The sequence below is a fragment of the Triturus cristatus genome, chromosome 1_2 (assembly GCF_964204655.1).
Source record: "Triturus cristatus chromosome 1_2, aTriCri1.1, whole genome shotgun sequence".
Taxonomy (NCBI): domain Eukaryota; kingdom Metazoa; phylum Chordata; class Amphibia; order Caudata; family Salamandridae; genus Triturus; species Triturus cristatus.
In genome coordinates this window covers 982,636,758-982,663,941 of record NC_140580.1, presented here as the reverse complement: position 1 = coordinate 982,663,941, position 27,184 = coordinate 982,636,758, and the positions used below count along the sequence as shown (strand labels likewise).

At 45.3% G+C, this 27,184-nt stretch overlaps 1 protein-coding gene across 1 annotated transcript in view; it reads left to right on the top strand.

The window, feature by feature from the left end:
• LOC146868508 (protein AMBP-like) overlaps window positions 1-25,465 on the top strand; it is a 60,797-nt gene extending 35,332 nt beyond the window's left edge. The window contains exons 8-10 of the mRNA XM_085610841.1: window positions 16,158-16,325; window positions 22,710-22,883; window positions 25,250-25,465. Of these exons, the coding sequence (XP_085466967.1) occupies window positions 16,158-16,325; window positions 22,710-22,883; window positions 25,250-25,272 (365 nt within the window). The 3' untranslated portion in view covers window positions 25,273-25,465. The remainder of the gene's footprint in view (window positions 1-16,157; window positions 16,326-22,709; window positions 22,884-25,249) is intronic.
• Window positions 25,466-27,184: the final 1,719 nt, after the last annotated feature.

Genomic DNA, 27,184 nt, shown 5'->3' with positions numbered 1-27,184 from the left:
TGCAGTGGACACACTACGTGCATTGGAAATAAGATTCATAGTTCTTCAAAACTGTGAATCCCTGATGTGTGAGTGTCACTCGAGATGAGTAAGTCTGTGTAGTGGTGCACTGACCAGACAACGATTTGATTTGATTTTACATTTGTAGAGCGCACGAATGCCCGAAGGCGTCTTGGCGCTATTGTTGGATACAAATAAGTTACTTCAGGAATGCTTAACGGGGATATAGCCATGTCTTGACTGCCTTTCTGAAGGCCAAAAGCGTTGGGCTGTTTTTTATGTTGATGGGAAAGAGGTTCCATAACTTGGTTGTCCTCAGCAGGAAACTTCTTCCTCCCCATCTGTTCTGTCTAAATTTGGGTACTTGGACGAGTTTAGCGTTAGTGGATCTAAGACTTCTAGCCGGGACATACCATTTGAATTGAATTCTCAGGCAATGTGGTCCTGAGCCGTGAAGTGCCTTGTATGCCAAACACAAGGATTTAAATTGTATCCTTTTGTCCACGGGCAGCCAGTGTAGGTCCTTTAGCCTATTGGAGACTGATTCAAATCTAGGGATGTCCAGCACCAATCTTGCTGCTGCATTCTGGAGGCGTTGCAGTTTGGCAAGATATTGAGTTTGGATCCCTGTATATAAGGCATTGCCATAGTCCAGTCTAGACATGGCAAGCGCTGTAACCACCGTTTTCAGTGAGTCAAAAGGGATAAATGGGCATATTCTTCTGATCATTTTCAATATGTGCCAGATGGAGGATGACAGATTATTAGTCTGGGCATTAAAGGTCAATTTATCGTCTAATATAAATCCGAGATTTTTGACTTTCCCTACTGGGGTTGGGCAGTTGCCCAGATTATCAGGCCACCATTTGGGGGACCAGAAATCGGCCTTAGTACCTAGCAGCATGACCTCATTTTTTTCGCCGTTCAGCTTTAAGCAGTTACATTGCATCCAATGGTTCACTTGTATCATGCAGTCCCTAAAGCGATCTGCTGTTTCCTCTATATTGCCAGATACTGACACCACTATTTGTGTGTCATCAGCATATGAGGCCGGTGTGAATCCATAATTTCTAATAATTGAGGCCAAAGGAGCAACGTAAATGTTAAAAAGAGTGGGGCTCAGTGCCGAGCCCTGCGGTACCCCACACGGTGCCCTGAAGGGGTTGGAAGCACAGTCTCCCAGAGTGACTGAAAAGGATCTATCTCTCAAAAAGGAAGACATCAGCTGACGAGCAGAGTCTTGGATCCCCAGTTCATCCAGGCGGGCCAGGAGGATATCATGGTTCACAGTGTCGAAGGCTGCCGATGGATCGAACAGGATCAAGGCGGCCTTCCCTCCTGTGCCCAGAGAGTCCCTGAGACCTTCCGCTGCCATGACCACTGCTGTCTCGGTACCGTGCTGTTCCCTGAACCCATATTGTGAGTTATCCAGGTAATTTCTAGATACTATTCAATTGTTTGTTGATCAGCTTCTCCAGCCCCTTAGCTGGGAAGGGTATTCTAGAAATTGTAATCACACTGAAGAGGGAGGGACAAGGAGCAAAAAACGAGAAGGTCCTGTACCTAAGCTCCAATAGTAAACTCAAACACAGTTGGGTAACAGTTCCTAAGATATAGAATAACAGTCCCGGTATGGTCTGCTACATAAGAGAGAGAACAGAGTCTAGAGATTAGGTTCTGAAGTGTGAGTGAAGTGAAGACCAGACACTCCTGGGTGGGTGCTAAAAGTGCCCTCACACACCCTTGCGGGTGCCAAGCATCATCATAGGGAGAAGCTCCTCGTGTGGGTGGCGCTGCAGTCCCTCACGGGCCCTCAAAGAGGGCGCTCTGTCGGAGATCTTTTGTCGGAGTAGCCGTAGTTGTGCATGAGGGTGTGTGGGGAGGATGTGGGAGGTGGTGAGGCTAAAAAGACCCTTCGGTACCCCCATAGTTTTATTAGTGAGTCCTGAGGGTCTGGGTAAAATGTAACGGGGAATGGTGCGTCAATAACGCTAAAGTGAGTAGGGGAAAAAAGGTTATCTGTAATCCCGCTGCTCTCAAACCGTATGTGAAGGTTTAAGGTGAGAGAGAGAGTGTATAGTGGGTGGTCAACATGTTTCGTGCTGCCCGTGGTCCCTAATGGATCCTTAAGCACTTCGTCAGGACCTTAGGATAAGGAGATCAGGGATTCAGGAAGAGAACATCCTCTAAACCCTTCTAAAATGGAGGGGCACGTCTTATTCGTGTCCCAAGCGTCGAACCTAAAGAAGACAAAGAGAAAAAGGAAGAAAACAAAATAGGCAATGTAAGAAAACAATTGCAGGGCCACAGTGTTGGTGACCAAAGTGGAGGGGGGGGCAAGCCAGCTGGAATCATGCTGGAGGTGGTGGTTGTACCAATGACCGGTAGATCAGGGGAGGAGTGGTGTACAACGAGGCCACCGTTGGGAAGTGGTGCGGGAACAGGATACAGGATCGCTTGGAGGTGAAAGACCCCTAGGTACACTGGTCATGCACAAAAAAGAGGGGGTGTGAGAGACGCTGCTCATATGTGAATAAAAGCAGGGTGCGGGGATGTTCACGGGGATGAATGACCAAAGTGCCCCGGGATAGTTCAACCAAAAGGAAATTGGCCTGGTGGGCGTCATGTAGGCTAAGGACGGAGCCTCAAGGTATACTCATCGTGCCAGAAACACTAGAGCACAGAGGTCGCGTCAACGCAGGGAGGTGCCTGGAAGATCGCGGCAAGAATCAGTCAGAAGCAAAGGGAGCGGACACTCGAGGCAGAGTCCTCAGTGAGGGCAGGGTGTGCCACGACATCAGGGGGGAGCTGTGTTGTGAAAAGTGCATCAGCGTATGCACGTGAAGCTTAAAAACGATGTGAAACGGAAAATTGACACAGAAAATTGAAAGGCAGTCCTACCCTCAAAGGTATGGGTCCGGGCTGTACCGGAAGGGACCGTCTGGGGAGGGAGCCACAGCTGAGGCGTAACATTATGATGCAAACAGCAAATTGCAGAGGAGGCGAAAGGAAAAGATAAACGCGTAGTATTAAAGCAACAGTCCTGTCAAAACACACAAAGTTGGCATGAATTTATCGTGGTTAGCAGCAGCGGGATCCAAAGACTTGCGTGTACCCCGGGCGTTCTGATCAGGAAACGTAGTCTACCTCCAGGGTCGCCGGTGGCCAGACCTGCAGAGCGGGCAGTATACAAGCAGAGTGATTTGGCGGGTAGTAGTCCGGGAAGTGAGGGGGCGTAGTGGTGGGCCGGAAAAGGGACTACAGCCGTTCTCATAGCTTAGCGGCCATGTTGGAATGGGATCGGGGGAGTCTAGGCAAGGGCGGTAAGCGTGGCTAACAGTATGGTCGTATATCACAAACTGCACAAAAAGTAACTCAGTCTCAAGAGGTGGCTGCTGACCAGGTGGTATCAAGTGTCGTATCAGACTGCAATAGGGGGGGAAAAAAAGGGGATGAACTAGAGGTGTCCTCTATGTGCATCTGTCTTGTCTCAGAGCATAAGTCATCTGCAACAGTGAGACTCGTTGCAGGGCTGTGTATGAACGCTCGTGTGCCAAAAATATGCAGAAGTGCTGCAGACATTGTGAGACCAGTGTGCGGGAGCCCTTCCAGGAATCCATGGTGGTGATTAGAACGATACGTATCAAATGGTCGGAATAATAACAGGTCAATGTGTGAACATGCGTGATGAGCATAGCCGTGTAGCAGTATGTGAGCGTGAGTAATGCACATATAATGCAACCAGTGTGTGGGTACCGACTCAGGAATGGGGGGTAGGTGCTAGTTCAGAACGCGACAATATGTCCATAGGAATGTTCGAGAATGTATAGACTCACGGAGAAGGAAGGGAGACACTGTGCAACATCTCAACAGGGGAGGGAACTCCATGGTATATCATCATTCAGACCAACGTCATACGTTTAAGTCTGAAGACCCAGCGTTGTTCGGTCTTGAACAGGGCCGAGGGGGTCCATGAAGGATTATGATCAATCACAGTCCATTGAAGACTGTCAGGGGGATGATTATGATCCAAAAAGTGATTCTGCAGCCGGGTTTGTGTTTTTTTACACCGGATCGTGCTCTTGTGTTCACCGATGCGAATTTTCACCGGTCTTGCAGTCATACCTATATATCGGAGTCCACAGGGGCATGTGATTAGGTATATGCAGTTTTTGAAATTACAATTTGTGTGGCGTTTCAGCTGCCACGGTCTTGGTAGTCCTAAATCCAGCTCCTTCATAGGTTTCGTTTGAGGACAGGATGTGCATGATCCACACGGAAAATGACCGGTGACTGGAGGTAGAGTCCAAACGGTGTGTGGTGTTTTTTCGGTGTTTTTAGGACGTGTATGTACTAGAATGTCTCTGAAATTTTGAGTGCGTTTGAACGCTAAGAGGGGGAGAGGACCAGGGTCGAAAGAGCCCGTCTTCAGTATCTGCCAATGTTTTTTTGACTATTTTTTGAATTTGGTTAGAAAGAGGGGTGAAGGAGGTCACGCACGTTAGAGCAGTACTCTTGGGTCTGTCTTTGGTTTCCAGCAAGGCTTCACGATGATTGTGCCTGGCCCTTTTGTGAGCTGTGTTAATGATGTTGGCAGGGTACTTTCTGGCAACTAAGTTCTTCTTGAGGATGGCTGCTTGGACTTCGAACTCGGTCAGGGTATTGCAATTCCTTCTAAGGCGCAAGAACTGTCCCACAGGGAGATTGTCCCTCAACACTTTGGGGTGGTGGCTCTGATAAAGTAGGAGACTGTTCCTATCAGTGGGTTTTTTATAATTCTTAGTTAACAGCACACCATCTTTGAGGGATATGGAGAGGTCCAGGAAAGGGATAGACTCTGGTGATTCCGTGCCTGTGAATCTCAAGAATGGGTTGATCGTATTCATCCAATCGAAAAAAGACAGACATTCATCTGCGCTTCCTTTCCAAAAGATTAGGATGTCGTCAATGTATCGGCGCCAAAGTAGGATATTATCATGGAATGGGTTGGTAGGACTCCTGATATGTTCTTCCTCAAAACTGGCCATGTAAAGACATGCCAGACTCGGCGCAAATGTACTCCCCATACTGGTGCCTTGTATTTGATGGTATAGCTTGTTGTTGAAAGCAAAGAAGTTCTCTTTGAGTGCTAGGTTGGCACACTCACAGATGAAGGGTATGGGGGTAACCTATGGCCAGGGATCCAGACTGTGTAGAGCATGTTCAAGGACGGTGAGGGTGGCGTCCTGGGGTATGTTAGTGTATAATGCTTCTACATCCAGGGTGACAAGTAAGTCAATGGTCTCAGGAGATTCGAACTGTTGTATTAAATTGAGAACCTCCATGGTGTCTCTTAGATAAGTCGGAGTGTTGGTAACAAGAGGTCTTAGAAAAAAGTCACAGAACTGACTCAGAGGTTCGAGTATGGAGTTTATTCCTGAGACGATGGGGCGTCCTGGGGGAGGATTGACGCCTTTGTGGATCTTGGAGTCAGTAAAAGTACGGAATCCGTGGGTCTTTTTGATTCAGGAAAACAGCTTCGTCGTGTGAGATCCAATCCTCTGCGTCAGCTTCCATGGTGAGGCTGTGTATTCTGTTCGTGAGGCGCTTCGTAGGGTCTACGTTGATAGGTTGGTAATATCTGGTATCAGCAAGTTGGCGAACGCATTCTGCTTCATAGGTCCCTCAGTCAAGGAGAACAATGGCCCCACCCTTATCTGCAGGTTTTAGAATGATGGTATTATCATCTGCAATATTCATAAGTATGCGCCGTTCTTCTTTAGAGAGATTGTCAAAATGATGGTAAGTACTGGTATTGGAAACCTCTTTGAGGACAGCCTGTTCGAAGGTAAGGACTTCATTGGGTGTCATGGCCGAGGTAGGGGTGAACTTGGACTTGTTCTTGAGGCCAGTTCCTACCGCCGGGGTCTCAGGTTTCCCATAAAAAAAATGCCTTGAGGCGCACTTTCCTGAAAAATTGGTGGAGTTCCTGATGTAGTCTAAAGTCGTCTTCTTTAGGGGTGGGGACGAAACCGAGACCCTTTTCCAGCAGTCTCTGTTAATCCTCTGCCAAAGGTCTAGTCGACAGATTGACTAGAAGGGTCTGGAGGATTTGCTCCTGAGGATCATCTGCTCCGGATCTTGCCATTGTACGGTTTTGGGTCCTGTTCTTCTTCTGCCTCTTCCTCTGCCCCTCCCTCTGTTGAGAAAAGGGGGGTTCTGGAATTGGTGGTATTGAGGCATGGGTGGATTCGGTCCAATGGGAGTGTTCCACATGGGCGGTGGTCCCATCCAAGGTCCTTGGTATAAAGGCGGCTGGTAAGGATGACCCGGGAAGCCTTGAAACAGTGGAGGGGGTTGTTGCGGATGTCTATACCCTCCTCGGTACCTCGGTTGCCTATTCTCATAACTGGAGTTGCTGTTAGTGGAGTGAGATCCAGAAGAGGGATTACTGCTTGCATCACCCGATGTTTCAGCATACTGGAAGACAAAGTCTTCCTTAGTATAGGGGTAGATCTTCTCCTTGTCAAACCGTTTGACATCCTTCTGGAGTTGGTGTATCTTCTGTTTAGTAAGATATTCCTTATGGTCGTTCATCTCTTGGTTAATCTCGGAGAGACACGATTTGAAAGTGGTGATGGCGATTCCTGTTTTGAGTCTATTTTCAGATAGGGTAATTTGAATCAGGAGTTCATCCGATAGCCGTTTTGCTGTGTTAATAATCAGCACCAGCCAATCTTCTTGTACACTTCCAGGATATACGTGACCATTCTCGCCGGAAGGTAAGATCTTCAAGAAATATCCTGGGTGCCAGTGTGACGAGGAGACCATTAGGGGCAATGTTGGCTCTCAGATACTCAGTCATGACTGTGCCATGCAGTGCGGTCTTCATTGCAGGCACTCAGAAGACTGCAAATTATTTCCAATCCTTATCCCTGCTGCCTGATGGGAGATTACCATCCTCTGATAGTAATGAGGGTGCCCTAAGGATTTCGGCTACTGTTTCGTCGTTGAAACAAAGACCGGGGTCATCCATGGTGGAAAAGGGGTCTTAATCAAACTGGGGGGAGTGATGAGCTGGCTATTCTAGTAACTGGGGTAAGTAGGGGGAAGAAGGGGTAGTAAGAGGGGAAAGAAAGAGGGATAGTCCCACGGCTAGCTGCCGTACTGATATGTAATCAAACTGAAGAGGGAGGGACAAGGAGCAAAAAACGAGAAGATCCTGTACCTAAGCTCCAATAGTAAACTCAAACACAGTTGGGTAACAGTTCCTAAGATATAGAATAACAGTCCCGGTATGGTCTGCTACATAAGAGAGAGAGAACAGAGTCTAGAGATTAGGTTCTGAAGTGTGAGTGAAGTGAAGACCAGATACTCCTGGGTGGGTGGTAAAAGTGCCCTCACACACCCTTGCAGGTGCCAAGCATCATCATAGGGCGAAGCTCCTCGTGGGGGTGGCGCTGCAGTCCCTCACGGGCCCTCAAAGAGGGCGCTCTGTCGGAGATCTTTTGTCGGAGTAGCCGTAGTTGTGCATGCGGGTGTGTGGGGAGGATGTGAGAGGTGGTGAGGCTAAAAAGACCCTTCGGTACCCCAATAGTTTTATTAGTGAGTCCTGAGGGTCTGGGTAAAATGTAACGGGGAATGGTGCGTCAATAACGCTAAAGTGAGTAGGGGAAAAAAGGTTATCTGTAATCCCGCTGCTCTCAACCCGTATGTGAAGGTTTAAGGTGAGAGAGAGAGTGTATTGTGGGTGGTCAACATGTTTCGCGCTGCCTGTGGTCCCTAATGGATCCTTAAGAGCTTTGTCAGGACCTTAGGATAAGGACTTCAGGGATTCAGGGAGAGAACATCCTCTAAACCCTTCTAAAATGGAGGGGCACGTCTTATTCGTGTCCCAAGCATCGAACCTAAAGAAGACAAAGAGAAAAAGGAAGAAAACAAAATAGGCAATGTAAGAAAACAATTGCAGGGCCACAGTGTTAGTGACCAAAGTGGAGGGAGGAGGGAGGGGGGGGGGGGGGCATGCCAGCTGGAATCATGCTGGAGGTTGTGGTTGTACCAATGACCGGTAGATCAGGGGAGGAGTGGTGTACAACGGGGCCACCGTTGGGAAGTGGTGCGGGAACAGGATACAGGATCGCTCGGAGGTGAAAGACCCCTAGGTACACTGGTCCTGCACAAAAAACAGGGGGTGTGAGAGACGCTGCTCATATGTGAATAAAAGCAGGGTGCGGGGATGTTCACGGGGATGAATGACCAAAGGGCCCCGGGATAGTTCACCCAAAAGGAAATTGGCCTGGTGGGCGTTATGTAGGCTAAGGACGGAGCCTCAAGGTATACTCATCATGCCAGAAACACTAGAGTACAGAGGTCGCGTCAACGCAGGGAGGTGCCTGGAAGATCGCGGCAAGAATCAGTCAGAAGCAAAGGGAGCGGACACTTGCGCCGAGTCTGGCATGTCTTTACATGGCAAGTTTTGAGGAAGAACATATCCGGAGACCTACCAACCCATTCCATGATAATATCCTACTTTGGCGCCGATACATTGATGACATCCTAATCTTTTGGAAAGGAAGCGCAGATGAATGTCTGTCTTTTTTCGATTGGATGAATACGATCAACCCATTCCTGAGATTCACAGGCACGGAATCACCAGAGTCTATCCCTTTCCTGGACCTCTCCATATCCCTCAAAGATGGTGTGCTGTTAACTATGAATTATAAAAAACCCACTGATGGGAACAGTCTCCTACTTTATCAGAGCCACCACCCCCAAAGCGTTGAGGGACAATCTCCCTGTGGGACAGTTCTTGCGCCTTAGAAGGAATTGCAATACCCTGACCGAGTTCGAAGTCCAAGCAGCCATCCTCAAGAAGAACTTAGTTGCCAGAAAGTACCCCGCCAACATCATTAACACAGCTCACAAAAGGGCCAGGCACAATCATCGTGAAGCCTTGCTGGAAACCAAAGACAGACCCAAGAGTACTGCTCTAACGTGCGTGACCTCCTTCACCCCTCTTTCTAACCAAATTCAAAAAATAGTCAAAAACATTGGCAGATACTGAAGACGGGCTCTTTCGACCCTGGTCCTCTCCCCCTCTTTGCGTTCAAACGCACTCAAAATTTCAGAGACATTCTAGTACATACACGTCCTAAAAACACCGAAAGAACACCACACACCCTTTGGACTCTACCTCCAGTCACCGGTCATTTTCTGTGTGGTTCATGCACATCCTGTCCTCAAACGAAACCGATGAAGGAGCTGGATTTAGGACTACCAAGACCGTGGCAGCTGAAACGCCACACAAATTGTAATTCTAAAAACTGCATATACCTAATCACATGCCCCTGTGGACTCCGATATATAGGTATGACTGCAAGACCGGTGAAAATTTGCATCGGTGAACACAAGAGCACGATACGGTGTAAAAAATCCCAAACCCGGCTGCAGAATCACGTTTTGGATCATAATCATCCCCCTGACAGTCTTCAATGGACTGTGATTGATCATAATCCTTCATGGACCCCCTCGGCCCTGTTCAAGACCGAACAACGCTGGGTCTTCAGACTTAAACGTATGACGTTGGTCTGAATGATGATATACCATGGAGTTCCCTCCCCTGTTGAGATGTTGCACAGTGTCTCCCTTCCTTCTCCGTGAGTCCATTCATTCTCGAACACTCCTATGGACATATTGTCGCGTTCTGAACTAGCGCCTACCCCCCATTCCTGAGTCGGTACCCCCACACTGGTTGCATTATATGTGCATTACTCACGCTCACATACTGCTACACGGCTATGCTCATCACGCATGTTCACACATTGACCTGTTATTTTTCCGACCATTTTATACTTATCATTCTAATCACCACCATTGATTCCTGGAAGGGCTCCCGCACACTGGTCTCACAATGTGTGCAGCACTTACGCATATTTTTGGCACACGAGCGTTCATACACAGCCCTGCAACGAGTCTCACTGTTGCAGATGACTTGGGCTCTGAGACAAGACAGATGCACATCGAGGACACCTCTAGTTCATCCCCCTTTCCCCCCGCCCCCTATCGCAGTCTGATACGACACTTGATACCACCTTGTCAGCAGCCACCTCTTGAGACTGAGTTACTTTTTGTGCAGTTTGTGATATACGACCATACTGTTAGCCACGCTTACCGCCCTTGCCTCAACTCCCCCCGATCCCATTCCAACATGGCCGCTAAGATATGAGAACGGCTGTAGTCCCTTTTCCGGCTCACCACTACGCCCCCTCACTTCCGGGACTACTACCCGCCAAATCACTCTGCTTATATACTGCCCGCACCGCAGGTCTGGCCACCGGCGACCTTGGAGGTAGACTAGGTTTCCTGATCGGAACGCCCGGGGTACACGCAAGTCTTTGGATCCCGCTGCTGCTAGCCACGATAAATTCATGCCAACTTTGTGTGTTTTGACAGGACTGTTGCTTTAATACTACGTGTTTGTCTTTTCCTTTCGCCTCCTCTGCAATTTGCTGTTTGCATCATAATGTTACGCCTCAGCTGTGGCTCCCTCCCCAGACGGTCCCTTCCGGTACAGCCCGGACCCATACCTTTGAGGGTAGGACTGCCTTTCAATTTTCTGTGTCATTTTTCCGTTTCACGTAGTTTTTAAGCTTCACGTGCATACGCCGATGCACTTTTCACAACACAGCTCCCCCATGATGTCGTGGCACACACCGCCCTCACTGACGACTCTGCCTCGAGTGTCCGCTCCCTTTGCTTCTGACTGATTCTTGCCGCGATCTTCCAGGCACCTCCCTGCGTTGACGCGACCTCTGTACTCTAGTGTTTCTGGCATGATGAGTATACCTTGAGGCTCCGTCCTTAGCCTACATAACGCCCACCAGGCCAATTTCCTTTTGGGTGAACTATCCCGGGGCACTTTGGTCATTCATCCCCGTGAACATCCCCGCACCCTGCTTTTATTCACATATAAGCCGCGTCTCTCACACCCCCTCTTTTTTGTGCATGAGCAGTGTACCTAGGGGTCTTTCACCTCCGAGCGATCCTGTATCCTGTTCCTGCACCACGTCCCAACGGTGACCCCGTTGTATACCACTCCTCCCCTGATCTACCGGTCATTGGTACAACCACCACCTCCAGCATGATTCCAGCTGGCTTGCCCCCCCCCCCCCTCCACTTTGGTCACTAACACTGTGGCCCTGCAATGGTTTTCTTACATTGCCTCTTGTTTTCTTCCTTTTTCTCTGTCTTCTTTAGGTTCGACGCTTGGGACACGAATAAGACGTGCCCCCTCCATTTTAGAAGGGTTAGAGGATGTTTTCTCTCCCTGAATCCCTGATCTCCTTATCCTAAGGTCCTGACGAAGTGCTTAAGGATCCATTAGGGACCACGGGCAGCGCGAAACATGTTGACCACCCACTATACACTCTCTCTCACCTTAAATCTTCACATACGGGTTGAGAGCAGCGGGATTACAGATAACCTTTTTTCTCCTACTCACTGTAGCGTTATTGACGCACCATTCCCCGTTACATTTTACCCAGACCCTCAGGACTCGCTAATAAAACTATTGGGGTACCGAAGGGTCTTTTTAGCCTCACCACCTCTCACATCCTCCCCACACACCCGCATGCACAACTACGGCTACTCCGACAAAAGATCTCCGACAGAGCGCCCTCTTTGAGGGCCCGTGAGGGACTGCAACGCCACCCCCACGAGGAGCTTCACCCTATGATGATGCTTGGCACCCACAAGGGTGTGTGAGGGCACTTTAGCACCCAACCAGGAGTATGTGGTCTTCACTTCACTCACACTTCAGAACCTAATCTCTAGACTCTGTTCTCTCTCTCTCTCTTATGTAGCAGACCATACCGGGACTGTTATTCTATATCTTAGGAACTGTTATTCTAGAAATTGGTCGATAGCTACTGGGGTCCTTGGGGTCCAAATTACTTTTTTTTAATAATGGGATGACTGATGCAATTTTCCAGGCATCTGGGAAGATTCCTGAATGGATTATCTCTGAGAGCAAGCCATATAGCTGTTCACTGAGTATCTCTGGGAATAAGTGCATTATCTTAGGCGGGCAAGGGTCTGTTGGATTGCCGGATCTAATGGTTTTCACCACCTGACATATCTGTTCTACAGTAGGGACCGTAAAACGGAAACCCATTTTAGGACTTGATATCTGGGTTAGGACAATTTAATGAGGTCATGGTAGTGTGGTTAATTTTAAATAGTTCAAACACTTTGGCGACTTTGTCCACAAAGAAATTTCCTAAGTTGTTGCATAGATCAGCGCTGCAGTCAAGTTGATTCCTGACAGGGGGACCTGCTAGTTTTTTGATTGTCACGAAGAGCTCCTTACAGGAATTCTTAGCCTCTTTGATTTGTCTCGCAAAATAATTGCTCTTTTCCCCTATAATAAGTTTTTTGTAGTCAGATAGTGTTTGGGCATAGTTATTTTTCAAGTTTTGATCGTAGTTAGATCTCCACTCTCTCGGCCCTTCTACATATTTGTTTTTGTGCCCTAAGTTTTTCTGTGAACCAAGGTTCTGATGGTTTTTTCCGTTTCGGAACAAAGCATTTAGTAGGTACTACCGTATGTACCGCTGTCTTTATCCAAGAGGAGATCCTCTCGACTAGCTGATTGCTGTCTAATACGGGTTCAGGTTTAGTCCTGAGGAGTATTTCCTGTAGCAACGGGGTGTTAATTAATCTTGGTATATGACTGACTTCTGGCCCATGGACAAACCAAGCTGTTCCTGACTAACGGTGATCGAAAATATGATAGCTTTATGATCTGACCATGGGACAGGTAGTAGCTCTATGACTTCAAGATTAGGGTTGGACGAAAGATTAGGGTTGGACGAGAAAATCCCATCTAGTGTGTGTCCTGACACATGGGTACCCTGCTTGACAATCTGGTCCAGGGAAAGTCCAGACATCGCATCGATCAGTTCGGCGATGTTATTGTCAGTTTTTCTAGATGATAGTTGAAATCCCCTAGAATCGTGAAGTCTGATCCTAGCAAACTTGATTCTAAGATAGGGCTTAAGATTGATAACAGAGGGGTCCTAGCCCTGGGGGGTCTGTATAGCAAAAGGCCTCTTAATGTGTAATTCTTTGAGAGTGTTATCTGAAATTGTAGCATTTCACAATCAGAGGAGTTGCCCACGATTGAACTGTGGACATGCAGCTCTTCTCTACATAGGATCGCAAGCCCCCCCCCCCCCCCCCCATTTCCCTATTCTATCAGCTCTTGTGGCAGTGTATCCTGCCGGTAGTGCTAATGCAATATCTGGGTCCGATGTCCCATCAGCCCATGTCTCTGTGATAAAGGCCACATCCAGATTGTGTTTCCGGCAGCTCTGCAATATCTGTATTATGTTTTATTAAGGATCTAGCATTTATTAATACTGTCCTAAAAACCGCTACCCTCCTTTTATTTTTAATGGTGTAGTTCTGTGATTCCAATTTGTTTATTCTAGGCATTTTACAAAACTCACATTGCTTGATCTCGTCCTTTAGATCCAGACATTGGCAATGGTGGTTACCTGCTAGCTTACCCAGCTCTTGTAGCTCTTCACTTGTGAACGTTATCCTTCCAATTTTCCTATCATCTGCTCCAGGGGACCTGGCCCTAGGCTCGGTACAGGCGCAGACGGGCTTGCCTTTGGCGCGCTGCCGGCGCGCCCGCTGCGCGCGTTCGTTCAGGCATATTGTTAAATAGGCTGTCTGTGCCTGAGCACTAGCCCGCTCACCAGCAGGAAGCCGATGTTTACTGGAAGTGAGGAAAAGTGTGAGTCCCAGTATGCCGTACAATCGGCACTTGCCACGACGGACCGGGGTGCTGGGCGAGGCAAGGTATATTTAGCAGTTTTTTTAAAATTTCCCCCCTCAACTCTTCACATTCCCAGTTTTAAAAAACATAGTGCAAACGAAAAAGATTACGTGGTTTTAAAAGCGCAGCTTGCAGTGTCTACTGCATCCAACTGTGCGTCAGCTCCGGCCGTGGATTAAGTAGGCTGTCTGTGCCCGAGCACTAGCCCGCTCACCAGCCGGAAGCCGATGTTTACCGGAAGTGAGGAAAAGTGAGTCCCAGTATTCACCCTCCGTACGATCGGCACTTGCTGCGACGGACCGGGGTGTTGGGCGAGGCAAGGTAAATTTAGCAGTTTTTAAAATTTCCCCCCTCAACTCTTCACATTCCCAGTTTTAAAAAACATATAGTGCAAACGATAAAGATTACGTGGTTTAAAAGCGCAGCTTGCAGTGTCTACCGCATCCAACTGATGTGTGGCTAGAGTCTGAGGCACAGGGTGTGAAGAAGGAAGAGAATGAGTGGGGCCTCCATTAACTGATGTAGGAACCGTCGAGACTCCAATGACTCCAGTAAGAATGACAATGAGTGACTCCTTCTTTCCCCAAAGACAGACACAAATAAATGTCACAACAAGTTGCCACGAGGTTGACCATAAATTTCATAAACCTTGCATCAGATTGGACCATCATTTTCCTGTGTGGGCCACATATGGTAAGGTGTCAGCTATTCGGATAATCCACTCTTAACCCTCTTAAACAGCGGCGAAGGGTTGGTTAAAAAGATGGGAATCAGTGTTTACAACGCTGTCATTACATCGCACTACTATTACAACACGGTCGTTACAATGACCGTGTTGTTAGTACGTGATGCATTTACATTGCAAATCATTACAAAGAGTTGCACTCTGGGGCTCTGAGGTATTGGAAATGAATTCCAACACCTTCTCTACTGTTGCACAAACTGTAGTAGGTATAGTAAGTAATACTATTCCTAAGTCCAGTGCGCTCCCTAGTGCAAGTCGTTGTAATGACTTGCGATGTAACTGCATCGCATACTAACAACGCGGTCGTTGTAACAACCGCGTTGTAAAAGCACGCAATGTAATACATCGCGATGTAATGAGCCATATACTAAAAAGATATGGGAATGGGCAAAGCAAACATTACCTAGTATGCCTAAATACATTGAAATGGCCCTGAACTTGTCTATCACGAGAACTAGGCACACAAAGTAATTGGAACATGGAATAAGACATCACTTAAATAAGGAACAAGATAACAAGCAGGAGATAACTACAGGACAATTAGTTGCATGATTGCTGGAGATGAATTCCTGCTTTAGAATATATCTTCAAGAATCACTTGGGTAGCAACAGTTCTGTCATGCCAGTATGGCGGAGCTGCCACCACAATTTTCATTCCCAGAGTACCACCTGACATGCATGCTTGAACGTTCCTACTAGATAAGTGTCTGGCACCAAGGTGGCCTTCTCTCACAATGATGAGCCACAAATCTGGAAATGAGGCTGTTAGTCCTTAAACCATTGCCCTTTTTTTCTTGAATAAGGGGGACATCACTTCCGGGAGACCTTCCTCTTGAATGTAGTTCACACTGTCATCTCGGTTTGGCATTGCTTAGTTTATCTGCCAGCTCCAATGAGTTTCCTGCATATCCTAAGCATATAGGCTTATCAATGATCAAATGCAGCAGTGACGTGACATCTGTGTGTGTGTCAGGAAATACTCACTCTCAATTTTCCAAACAACAGTGAGCCATTCTGCACTGCCTCGCAGGGGTTCACTTCAAATGTAACTGTGCTGCACAATCTAATTGTAATAACAGAGAATTCTATCCGGTGCCAATAGGCCGCTTTGACTAAATGGCGCAATTGAGGGTTCCTAATAGATTCTGAGATGGATTGAATATCCACAATACTTGTGACGTCATTAATTAACTTTAGCCTCATAGATTATCTGGAGCATGGGATTGTGGGAATTTGTGCTATGAGCAAGAATTCACTGAAATGCATGTGACTAGCATTACTGAAAGAGTTTATGAACCAAGATAGTGTATGAAATATATGCCACAAAAGTAGAAGAGACAGAGGTTCTGCACTAAAGTAGGTGGTACTGATGTGGGAAATATCTGAGGCCATGGATGTCAAGTGAGTGAGATTTTACTGATGTGCACATGGACAAGCTTATGGAATGGGTGTAGGATGACAAGCCTATAGAACAAGACTCCACTCAATGTGTATGAGACTACTGTAGAAATTAGTTTGGTTAATAACTCAACCAGTCATGTGTCTCGTGCGGTGGTGGGTGTATAACCCCGTCTCCCTTCTCTCCCACAGATGCCTGCAGGCAGGACATGGTTGTTGGGCCATGCTTGGGTATGAACCTCAGATTCTTCTACAATTCCTCATCCATGACCTGTGATAGCTTTCACTATGGAGGCTGCCTGGGGAATGGTAACAACTTTCTCTCGGAGAGGGACTGTCTGCAGACCTGCAGGACGGAAGGTAAGGGACACAAATCCAAAATGAGCGCTTATAAAAAAAAAAAGGGACTCTCCGGGTGAAGCCACTGGTGGAGATGTGGCAGTCGGCTGTGTTGAATGTACTCTGTAAATGGGTGAAGAATTTCTCTGGAGGTGCAACGCAATTTAAAGTAGACAAATTTACAGGATATCGGCATGAAATTAAGTTGCATACAATTAATTTAAATGGGAATCATTTGTTTAGTCAGTGGCCGCACTGAAAATCTGTAGTGCTAAGTTTGACAAGCCACTTAATAGCAAAATCCAGTTGATTTGTTATACCAGTCCAGAAATAGCCATACCAATCTCTGCTGAAATTAATTATATGTATATTTTGATATTCATCCTCAATATCTTAGAAACCTTGCAAAGTTTTACTGTGAGGTGGCTTGATGAGACCAAACCTAAATATCTTGCATTGTTTTGGCATAGCCCTTCCATGTGAATCACCATTGTACATTCTGATACAATCTATTTCAATTTTCTTTTTGGATTCCCTCTCAGCCCTTTTATTTTGAAAACAGTTTTCCCTAAATAGGAGATCTTGTAGGGCATATTTACATGGGAATTGCATCACCGTAGAGTCACTCTAGTAGTCATGGTTCAAGATAAAAGTCCAATCCTTCCCTCAGGCAGTAGGGCAACAGAGTAGCAGTCCTTCTTGCAGAGCAGCACTGCAGTCCTTCTGAGTGTTCCACAGGTCCAAAGGTGTACTGAAAAGTGGGTCAAATAGTCCTATTTTTATACCTGTTGCCTTCTTTGAAGTAGGAGAAGGTTTTACAAAATTCATTTTCAGTCCTTGAAGTTTCCTGCCTCCACTGCCTTGGCTCCAAGCTGGCTGCATGAACAATGCAGTGGTGACAAGTAATTTGTAGGAAGACAGGGCATTGCCTATTGAGTTGAAAGTGGGGCTGTGCCCAGCTCCCCGCCCCCCCCCTCCATGCTGCCAGTTTATGACCCTTCCAGCCATACTATTGTGTGGCTGTCTAGGAGGAATAAACAAAGTCAAACTGCAAATTAGACTCAATCATGTGACCCAGAAACTGGCAGCAGTCTACAGATAGTTAGAGCAGGAAAACGGCAACTTTTTAAAAAGTTCTTATAAAAAGAGGTTAGGCCCTTAGACAGTAGCCAGGTGGGGCCCTATTCAAATGCAAACACAGAAAGAACCTGGCTACTAGTTTGTGTTACTGTTCAACTTACTTTAAACAGACACACCAACAGACCCACTGTGTTAATCTACTTGGATCTGGTTATTTATTTAACCTTTTCTTTTGCATTTCAAAATTCAATTTTTGTTCTAGAAAGCTCTGAGTATAAAACATACACTATTCATTTCCAAACAAATAAACATTCAAATAAACATGAATATACAAATATGCAAAACCACCAAGTGTGACAAAATGCGCAATAACGATTCCACTTGCACAACAACTTGCAACGTTAATCACAACCCCTTTGCAATTTTACTAAAGCAAAAGGATTGTAAGACACAACAAGTGCCCAAATGCCGACGCATTTCAAGACCCAGTATTATTCATGGGGCTATCATCAAGGATTTTGAGTCTCTGTTTTGGTTTAAGGGCCGGTGTAGTCTGCTAATTACAGCTTCTCTTTCACCTACATGGAATATTATTCTGCTGATTACAGCTTCTCTTTAACCTACATGGAATATTGCATGGGTATCTCCCTTTTCGAGGTAGCAGACTCTGAAACAATTCGGGTGTTGTCCTTTTACGTTTTTTATGTCCATTTCATAAAAACCAGAGTCGCTCTTTCCCTGCCGTGACATTCATTTCTTCTGGGAGATAGAATCCTCTCACTCCAGTATTTAGTCGGATATTCGGGGGGAAGATGTGAATTCAATCCTTCCTTGGTTTTCTCTGTGACTGAGTTTTCCTCTGGGAGTCTGCTTTCTAAAAGTGGCATTTTCAAAATTGTAACATACAATCTGACTTTACCATTTAAGAGGGTTTTTAATTACAATTTTCCAGGCACTAAACATGACATGTTACCCTATTCCCAATCCAAAGTAAGCACTTATTAACCCCTTCGCTGCTAGGCCTTCCCCCGTGCTAAGCCTTTTTTTGGCTATTTGGGGTAGTGCGCGCTTAGGCCCATGTAACTTTTTGACCACATAAGGTATCCACGCCAAATTTGCGTCCTTTTCTTCCAACATCATGGGGTTTGTAAAGGTAGCCAGGGTTTGTGGATTCCCCTGGAGGGGCCCCAGAAATTAGCCAAAATACAGCTAAATTTGGGTTTTGGGGGGAAAAATGGGAAAAAAGGGCTGCAAATGAAAGCGTCTGGGGTTTTCCCTGCAAATGGTATTAAACAAAGATTTGTGGGGCTGAAATCACAATTTTCCCAGCTTTTAGAGAATGACAGACTTTTGTCAGAAAACCAACGTTTTTTACAGTTTTGGCATTTTTCTGGGACATAGCCTATTTTTGCTATTTTTTGTGCTTTCAACCTCCTTCCAGTTAATGGTAGAAATGGGTATGAAAGCAATAATGGATCCTGAAAAGCTATACAGTTTAGAAAAGTAGACAACATTCTGAATTCAGCAAGGGGCATTTGTGTAGATCCTTCAAGGTTTCTTTATAGAAACGAACAGTTTAAATATAGGGAAAATTGAAATGTAGGTGCAAAAAACAGCCTTTTGAGTCAACGTTTTCACCTGTAACTTCTAATTATGACAACTCTTTGAAAGCAATATATAGTTGCATCCGCTGGACCTTTCTGGTTGTGGGGATATATAGGATTTGTAGGTTCACCAAGAACCCGACAAACCCATAGTCAAAAACTGAGCAGCAATTTGCAATGGCTTTTTATTATGTACTGGGTATATAGCAATTATTGTGGGAAAATGTATACATGGAAAAATCGGTATGAAAGACACCTATGTATTTCTGAAATGGGAACAAATTATAGAGTTTAGAAACAGTACATATTTGCACATTTTCGGAGTTGGGACTACTCATACTAGCATGAGAATTATCGGTCATTTTTCAAAATGACATATTTTTTACACAATGTCTTTCATTTGGAAGGCAGAAATGCATCGAAAATCAATAGGTAATAACAGTTGCTTTAAAATCTGAATTACTCTAAGTCTCCCGATAAAAAAATGGAACCTCACTTGTGTGGGTAGGCATAGTGCCCACGACAGGAAATGGCTCAAAACCCAACGTGAATACACCACATTTTCAGAAGGAAGATTTACCCTTTTTTTTTTAAAAGTGTCTAGCTGTAGTTTTTGAACACTAGCTCTGCCGGCACCTAGGGAAACCTAGCAAACGTATACATTTTTGAAAACTAAACACCCAGGGGAATCCGGGATGGGGTGACTTGACTGCCTCCCACCAAGTTCTGTTACCCAGAATCCCTTGCAAACCTAAAGAATTGTCAAAAAAAACACATTTTCCCCACATTTCTGTGGTGGAAAGTTCTGGAATCTGTGTGGATCCACAAATTTCCGCCCACCCCACGCTCCCCAAAGTCTTCTCAGAAAAATGGTACCTCACTTGTGTGGGTCGGCCTAGTGCCCGCGACAGGAAACGGCGCAAAACGCAACGTGGTCACACCTCAATTTCGCAGTGAAAAATGAGCCTTTTTTGGCAAAGTGCCTCGCTTTAGTTTTTGAACCCTAGCTCTGCCGGCACCTAGGGAAACCTATACATTTTTGAAAACGAGATATCCAGGATGCGGTGACTTGACTGCCTCCCACCAGATTCTGTTACCCAGAATCCCTTGCAAACCTAAAACATTGTCCAAAAAAACACATTTCTGTGTTGGAAAGTTCTGGAATCTGCGTGGATCCACAAATTCCCACCCACCCTGCATTCCCCGAAGTCTTCAGATAAAAATGGTACCTCATTTGTGTGAGTCGGCCTAATGCCTGCAACAGGAAACGGTGCAAAACGCAATGTGGTCACACCTCAATTTCGCAGTGAAAAATGACCCTTTTTTGGCAAAGTGGCTAGCTGTAGTTCTTGAACCCTAGCTCTGCCGGCACAGAGGGAAACCTACCAAACCCACACATTTCTGCAAAATAGACACCTGGGGGCTTCCAGGGAGGTTTGGCTTGTGTGGATTCCCTAACGTTTCCTTACCCAGAATCCCTTGCAAACCTCAATTTTTGCTGGAAAAAAATCACTTTTTTCACACATTTTTGTGTGGGAAAGTGTGGCATCACCGGGCTCACACAAATTTCCAACCACCCAGCATTCCCCCAGGTCTCCCGATAAAAATGGTGCCAATTTTGTGTGGGAGGCCTAAGTACCCTCGTCAGGCAAGGGCCCAAAACGTAGTGAGGCGACATCAAAATTTCCTATCTGGAAACCACCTGGTTTTCCAAGGGGGTCACCTGGCTTTTTGGCCCTGTGCTCGGTGGCCATCTAGGGAAACCTACCAAACTTACACATTTCTGAAAACTAGACCCCGGGGGCTTCCAGGGAGGTATGGCTTGCGTGGATCCTCCAACGTTTCCTTACCCAGAATCACTTGCAAACCTCAATTTTTGCTGAAAAAAAATATTTTTTTCACGCATTGTTGTGTGGGAAAGTGTGGCACCACCGGGCTTACACAAATTTCCTACCATCCAGCATTCCCCCAGGTCTCCCAATAAAAATGGTACCTCACTTGTGAGAGTCGGCCTAGTGCCTGCGACAGGAAACGGAGCAAAACGCAACTTGGTCACACCTCAATTTCGAAGTGAAAAATGACCTTTTTTTGGCAAAGTGCCTAGCTGTAGTTTTTTAACCCTAGCTCTGCCGGCACCTAGGGAAACCTAGCAAAAATATAAATTTTTGAAAACTAGATACCCAGGGGAATCCAGGATGGAGTGACTTGACTGCCTCCCACCAGGTTCTGTTACCCAGAATCCCTTGCAAACCTAAAAAATTGTCAAAAAAACCCAAATTTCCCCCACATTTCTGTGGTGGAAAGTTCTGGAATCTGCGTGAATCCACAAATTTCCACCCACCCCACGTTCCCCAAAGCCTTCCAAGAAAAATGGTACCTCACTTGTGTGGGTTGGCCTAGTGTCCGCAACAGGAAATGGCGCAAAACGCAACGTGATTATAAACAACAAAGGTCCCTAGGCATAAATAAGATAGAGAAGGGAGTAAATAAGGACCCAATCAGTGCTTATTTTCCAGAGACTTGTCCAGCCGGACAGTGGTCGTACGTTTTTACTAATATAATAGTTTGAACAACAATTTACAAAGGAGTTCTCAAAGTTGGACACAAGCCTGTGTACCGTACAGTTAATAGGGGAGAAAATATTTACAAAAGACAAGGTTCAGGCAAAAAAATGTTTGTAGCAATTGACAAGAAATGGAAAATGGAATTAACAAACATTGCATAGAGCACCCTTATGTGTATAACATAATGTCCCAGCATCGCAGTAGAATCAGATGCAAAATCATGACAGCACCACTGGTTGAACATTTCCTAGAAAAGAGACACTCTGAGGATATTCGATGAACCATCATTTCTGCTGTCAAATTGCCTCCACGCGGAGAAGATATGCTGAAGACACTCAACAGAGAAGACCTAAAATTCAAGCACATATTTTCCTTTGATTTTTATTTTGTTAGCTCTACTGCGGCTTTACTATATTACTAAGCCTTCTTCATGCAGTAAGTAAGTTAAGCATAATTAAGAATGCATACTGCCAGTGGTGAGTGTGAAGATTCAGCCTGTGATCTCTTGTTGAATTCTACAGGTGAGCCTCATAGAGCTTCCTGACTACCTCGTTGCCACTGTCGGACAGTTTCCAAGCAACCTTGGCAACATAAGATGTGGCAACAAGCAAGTTTATGGTGTTTAAATGTTACGGGGAGAGCGCAAAAAGACTCCGCGTTTTTATCAAAGCATAGCTTTGTTGTAGATCACACTATCTAACAAAAATACTGCATTATTATAAGAGGTATTACAAAAACATGATTCACACAAATTCATCCACATATTATGGTAAGCGGTGAAACCACATTAGCATTTAGAAGCAAAAGATAGTGCTCAGGAGACGGTTCTTCAGAGCTTGGTCTCCTCGGGACTCCTGAGGCCCATGTGTGCCAGCTGAGATGGACTTGCACATCCTCATTCCAGTCAACACAGGGTCTCTCTTGCAAGAGACAAGTATGATGGGGATGGGCTGAAGGTAAAGCCCCAAAGAATTTGAATCAGAGAGATCCAAATTTCACAGAGGTCTCCATAAGTGCACCCATATAACAGTAAACATCTTAACTTCTTTTAATTAAGTCCACTTACATGGGCATTTTTCATAAATGTAAATGTATTGATTTAAAAATGTTTCACTTTCTCTCTCTCTCTCTCTCTCTCTCTCTCTCTCTCTCTCCAGCTGCATGCAGATTACCCCTGGTTCCAGGACCTTGTAGGAAACTCATGCAACTCTGGGCCTTCGACTCAACCCAGGGAAAATGTGTCACCTTCAATTATGGAGGTTGCCAAGGCAACGGGAACCGGTTCTACAGTGAGAAGGAGTGCAAGGAGTACTGCGGAGTACCCGGTCTAGGTACGTAACCTGCACCACAGTTGGGCCATTGTACCAAAAAAACGCTGGGGTATGGCGCTGCTCACAGTGACCTTGACGCCTCCATGAACAACTGATATAGGTCAGCTCATAATGACATTAGTCAATAGCCAACATCTTACCAGTAACTTGATTTCGATTCTATGTTCCATCTGCATTAAAGGATACACGATACAACATTAAAACTTAAAGATAAATTCCAACACAACATCACTTAACGATGCACCCCAAACCTTGCAATGTTAACAATGTCAGCAAAGCACTAAACCAAACACAGGAAATAAAAACAGGAACAAGCGCAATGGAGCTAACTAGCAGACATAAAAATGGGGGAAGGGATCAAATACCCTGATGTAGAACTGCAATTCTGTGGCTCCCTTCAACTGGCCCAAACAGTTGTGGGCCTGATGTCTTGTGATGAGAAGGGTCAAGTTCAGGTGGATAGATGCAGCAATATCAGGCATGGGCACAGTGATTGGGTCTCCGTCTCTTTCACAATCCCTGCCCCTTAACGTGCAGCTGGCTTTTCTGTCCAAGGTCACTTGTTTGGGCCTCAACATTCTCAATATTGAGATCAAAACATGGGACTTTGCACAGAAATCCTTCCAAACGTGCAAAAATGAATGCAGTTAAATTCACAGGAACCCCTATTAGAAAGGTAAGGTCAGATCAGTTTGAAGAATATGCTACAAATCTGGTCGATATTATTAATAAATCATAAATCGTCTTCACTCTGTTACACACTAGGAATGCCAGTCCAAAAGTAAATAAGATGGAAGGCTCTATTCCTGAAGATCGACATCGTGAAGCACCTTATCTCAGAACTAGCACCCTCTAAATTTCCGGGCCAGTTTATTGAAACATTCAGTCTTGGGTATACTTTTGATACCTCTGGCTGAAGACACATACAGTGGCCGCTGGTGCCATAAAAATATGGTGAGACACAATGCCCCTAAACTCACCATAAAGGCTGCCTGTCCAGTGTGTCTCTGGCGGGACCCTGGAGATGAAGAACAGGAAAGCAAAGGACTTCCTGTCTGCCTAGTGGACCCGAATACAACCAATCCTGGAGCTGCTCTCATGCTGTTTTCAGCATGAAAGCCGCTCCAGGATTGGTTGAAGCAGGCTAAACCAGCGCGGATTGTGAGGCCTTGGGCCTGTGCCAGAAATCCCCTGGATGTTTCACAGCCCTAGGATTGCTGGATCTACAGTGCTCATGTCGGGCTGGCCATCGCAAGACAGACGGCCAAGCCGACATTCACACTGCAGTGGCAACAGTGTTATCCTGCAATTGCAGGAATCAGCACTGCCCCCTGCCCTCACGCTTGCACTGTACACGGCGCGAGCAGACAAATTAAAATGGCATGGCAATGCCATTTTATTTATTTGTTTTTACGCTGCTGCCCTCTCAGTAGGCAGTGCAACGCTTCTTTGCTCTTTAGAAGGAACCACCCCAGACATATACGCCATTTGAGAGATGACAAGATTAGTATCCATGTATCAGGACCCTGAGAAATCCAGCCGTAGAGATGGTGGGTTCTATACTGTTTATTCCTTTTAATCTTAGTGAGCTTGTCTCCGTTTCTCTTTTCTAATCCCCTGGACATCTTGATTTAGAGATTTTAGGTTCCGCATCTACTTAGCAATCCTCTAGACACCCAGTTTTGGTGATGACAACCAACACCAAGTCTTGATATCTCAAAGCAGGAGTATTAAAGGATTTAGAGGTGATCAGTCAACTAAAAACTCAACATTAGTTAAATGCCTCGCCCTCCAATGTGTGTGTTAGTAGAACAGTGCATTGTATTTTCCGTCACATGGGACCATTGGAGACCCAAAGCTGCTAAGGCTTGATTCAAAGTTTGGTGTAGATGTAGAAGGAAAAATCCTCCAATTTCTGGAGGAAATGGTGAGTCTAGTGGAGACCCCACTTGTGGTATTCCCTTCTCTATAGAGATGGTATGCAAGATCAGGAATTTTGCTTTATGTGAGTTAAATCTTGGGCACTTCCTGATGATGATTTGTCATTTTTATTTCCTTCTTGGTTAAATGTTTCTCAAATATTCATCTGTAGGAGATTGGTTCTAACTGAAAATTGATCACGGGAACTGCAAAACTAAAGTATGATGCAGCCACAAGACATTTTCTGCTCCAAACAGCCTCTTGTTGACAACCTCAACCACCCCTAATTACATGGTGGGCTACATCCTACTAGTAAATTCTCCTCCAGAGTTAGACTTTCTTCCAGAAACTGTAGAACTTACAAATCAGACCCACTGTGTTAGAAAAAATCCTTTATATTTCAATAAATTTATAATTTATGTTCTACTTTCTTTTTTTTACAACAGATGAAGAGTTACTGGGCTTGTAGAGCTGATCTCTACCATCTTGGCTTTTACCTCGAGCTTTCTGCCCTGACATTCAAAAGATGAGGTGGAAAACAGATTTCTTGAGACACAGAATTCGTCCCCCAGGAATTTTATTTCAGCTATGAAAATTGATGATTTTATTTTTGAAGAGCAACGTGTTACAATTCTTAATTAATAAAGTTATTCTTCTCAGTATCATTTGGAGTAATCTCTCTGTTTTCATGCCGACCGCTCACAATGGTTTGATCCAAAATGAATGCCTGTTAATTCAGTCTCAGGTTTACAGGGAATGCAGCAAAGGTTCTGCTGGTCCCATAAGCCACACCGGAGTCTGAATGCCACATTGATTTCATTATGGAGCCATTCTACATTAATAATGCACTTAACACATTAGGAAAAGGGATTTTTAGGTGACGGGATTTCTGGAATGGTGAACATCATATATCTTTGGCGCAAAAATGCATTAATTTCCCACTGATGGTCTATCTTTTGCGTGAAAGTTTAATAAATACAAAATATGGGTTGAAAATGTGGGCAGTACCCTACAAAATAAAGCAAAACAAAGAATGAATCTTGCAAGAATTAAAACTTTTTACAGGCTTGCAAGTATATTTGGTTGTGAGACTTCAAGGCCATAATGAGAAGCATCAATCCCATACAGCTAGCCGCAACCATCACCATGTCACTGAATAATACAGTGTGCAAACAAGGCACCCAGCCTGTTGTAAATATAATGCCAACTAGCTTTCCATAGCAGATTACAGTATTGTAAAGCACAAACCAGTCTGTACCGCTATTCTTTCTTTTCTAAATTAAGGACTGGTCATTCATGTTGTCAATTGTTTAGTCATGTATTCTTTCAATATAACAATGTATTGTATCGATTTTGTGATGTCTTGTTGAATTGTCGCATGTTTGTCTCTTTTCTATGATATGAGTTTAATGTAATAGTTAATGTTAAGGAAGTAAATGAACAGAGAAAAGGTGAAATAAAAACACCAAATCCGCTTTAAACGTCAAAGGGGGTTTCTTCAAATAGATTGATTTAAATAGCACGTCCAAACAATCTCTTGTTTGTAGTATAATGAGAAGGGAAGCATGTGTTTCTGAATGAGCCAAATACAGGTGGCATCCCAGAAACATGGCAAGTTTTTTCTTTTGTCTGACAAACAATTCTGCAAACTGGGACGAAGGCATACTGAATGGAGAATCCTTCCTTGGCCTCAATGCAAATACAATACAGGTAAAGGGATAGCTTAAGCTCAGTCTGTTACAGAGTTGCTCAAAGAGTAAAATAATTCCCAGAGGTCTTTAGCAGGGGCGTGGCTTGGTCAGTGAGAGTTTAGGAATGTAAATCTCAAATTACCAAACATAACAGTGGGCTGAAGGGTGGTGAGGTGAGATGATCAAGGCTCGGGATGGACCGTTTCCTTGGGGATTAGGGTCAGTGCCGAACTGCTTTAGATGGGCCTCTTTCTAGAGTGGCACAGTGGGCAAAAAACGATGGGTTGGAATGCTAGTCCGAGGGATAGACACTGGTTAGACTATTTGCAGGCATTTACTCGATCATTTTTGGGGTGTTTGATTGCCAGTGGTATACCTGGAAACTTGAGCCTGGTGAAGCTTTCTGAGCCTACTACTGCCAATATTTGTGAATTGCCAAAACTTGTATGTCCATTTGCACCCATTCAAGAAGTACATCCATGGGTACAGATGGGCTGAAGGGTGGAGGGGTGAGATGACCAAAGTTTGGGATGGAGCGTTTCCTTGGGGATCAGGGTCAGTGCTGAACTGCTTTTGATGGGCCTCTGTCTAGAGTGGCACAGTGGTAATAAAAAATGATGGGTTGAAGCTTTCCAAGCCTACTCCTGCCACTATTTGTAAATTCATAAAATGTAGTCAATTAGCACCCAT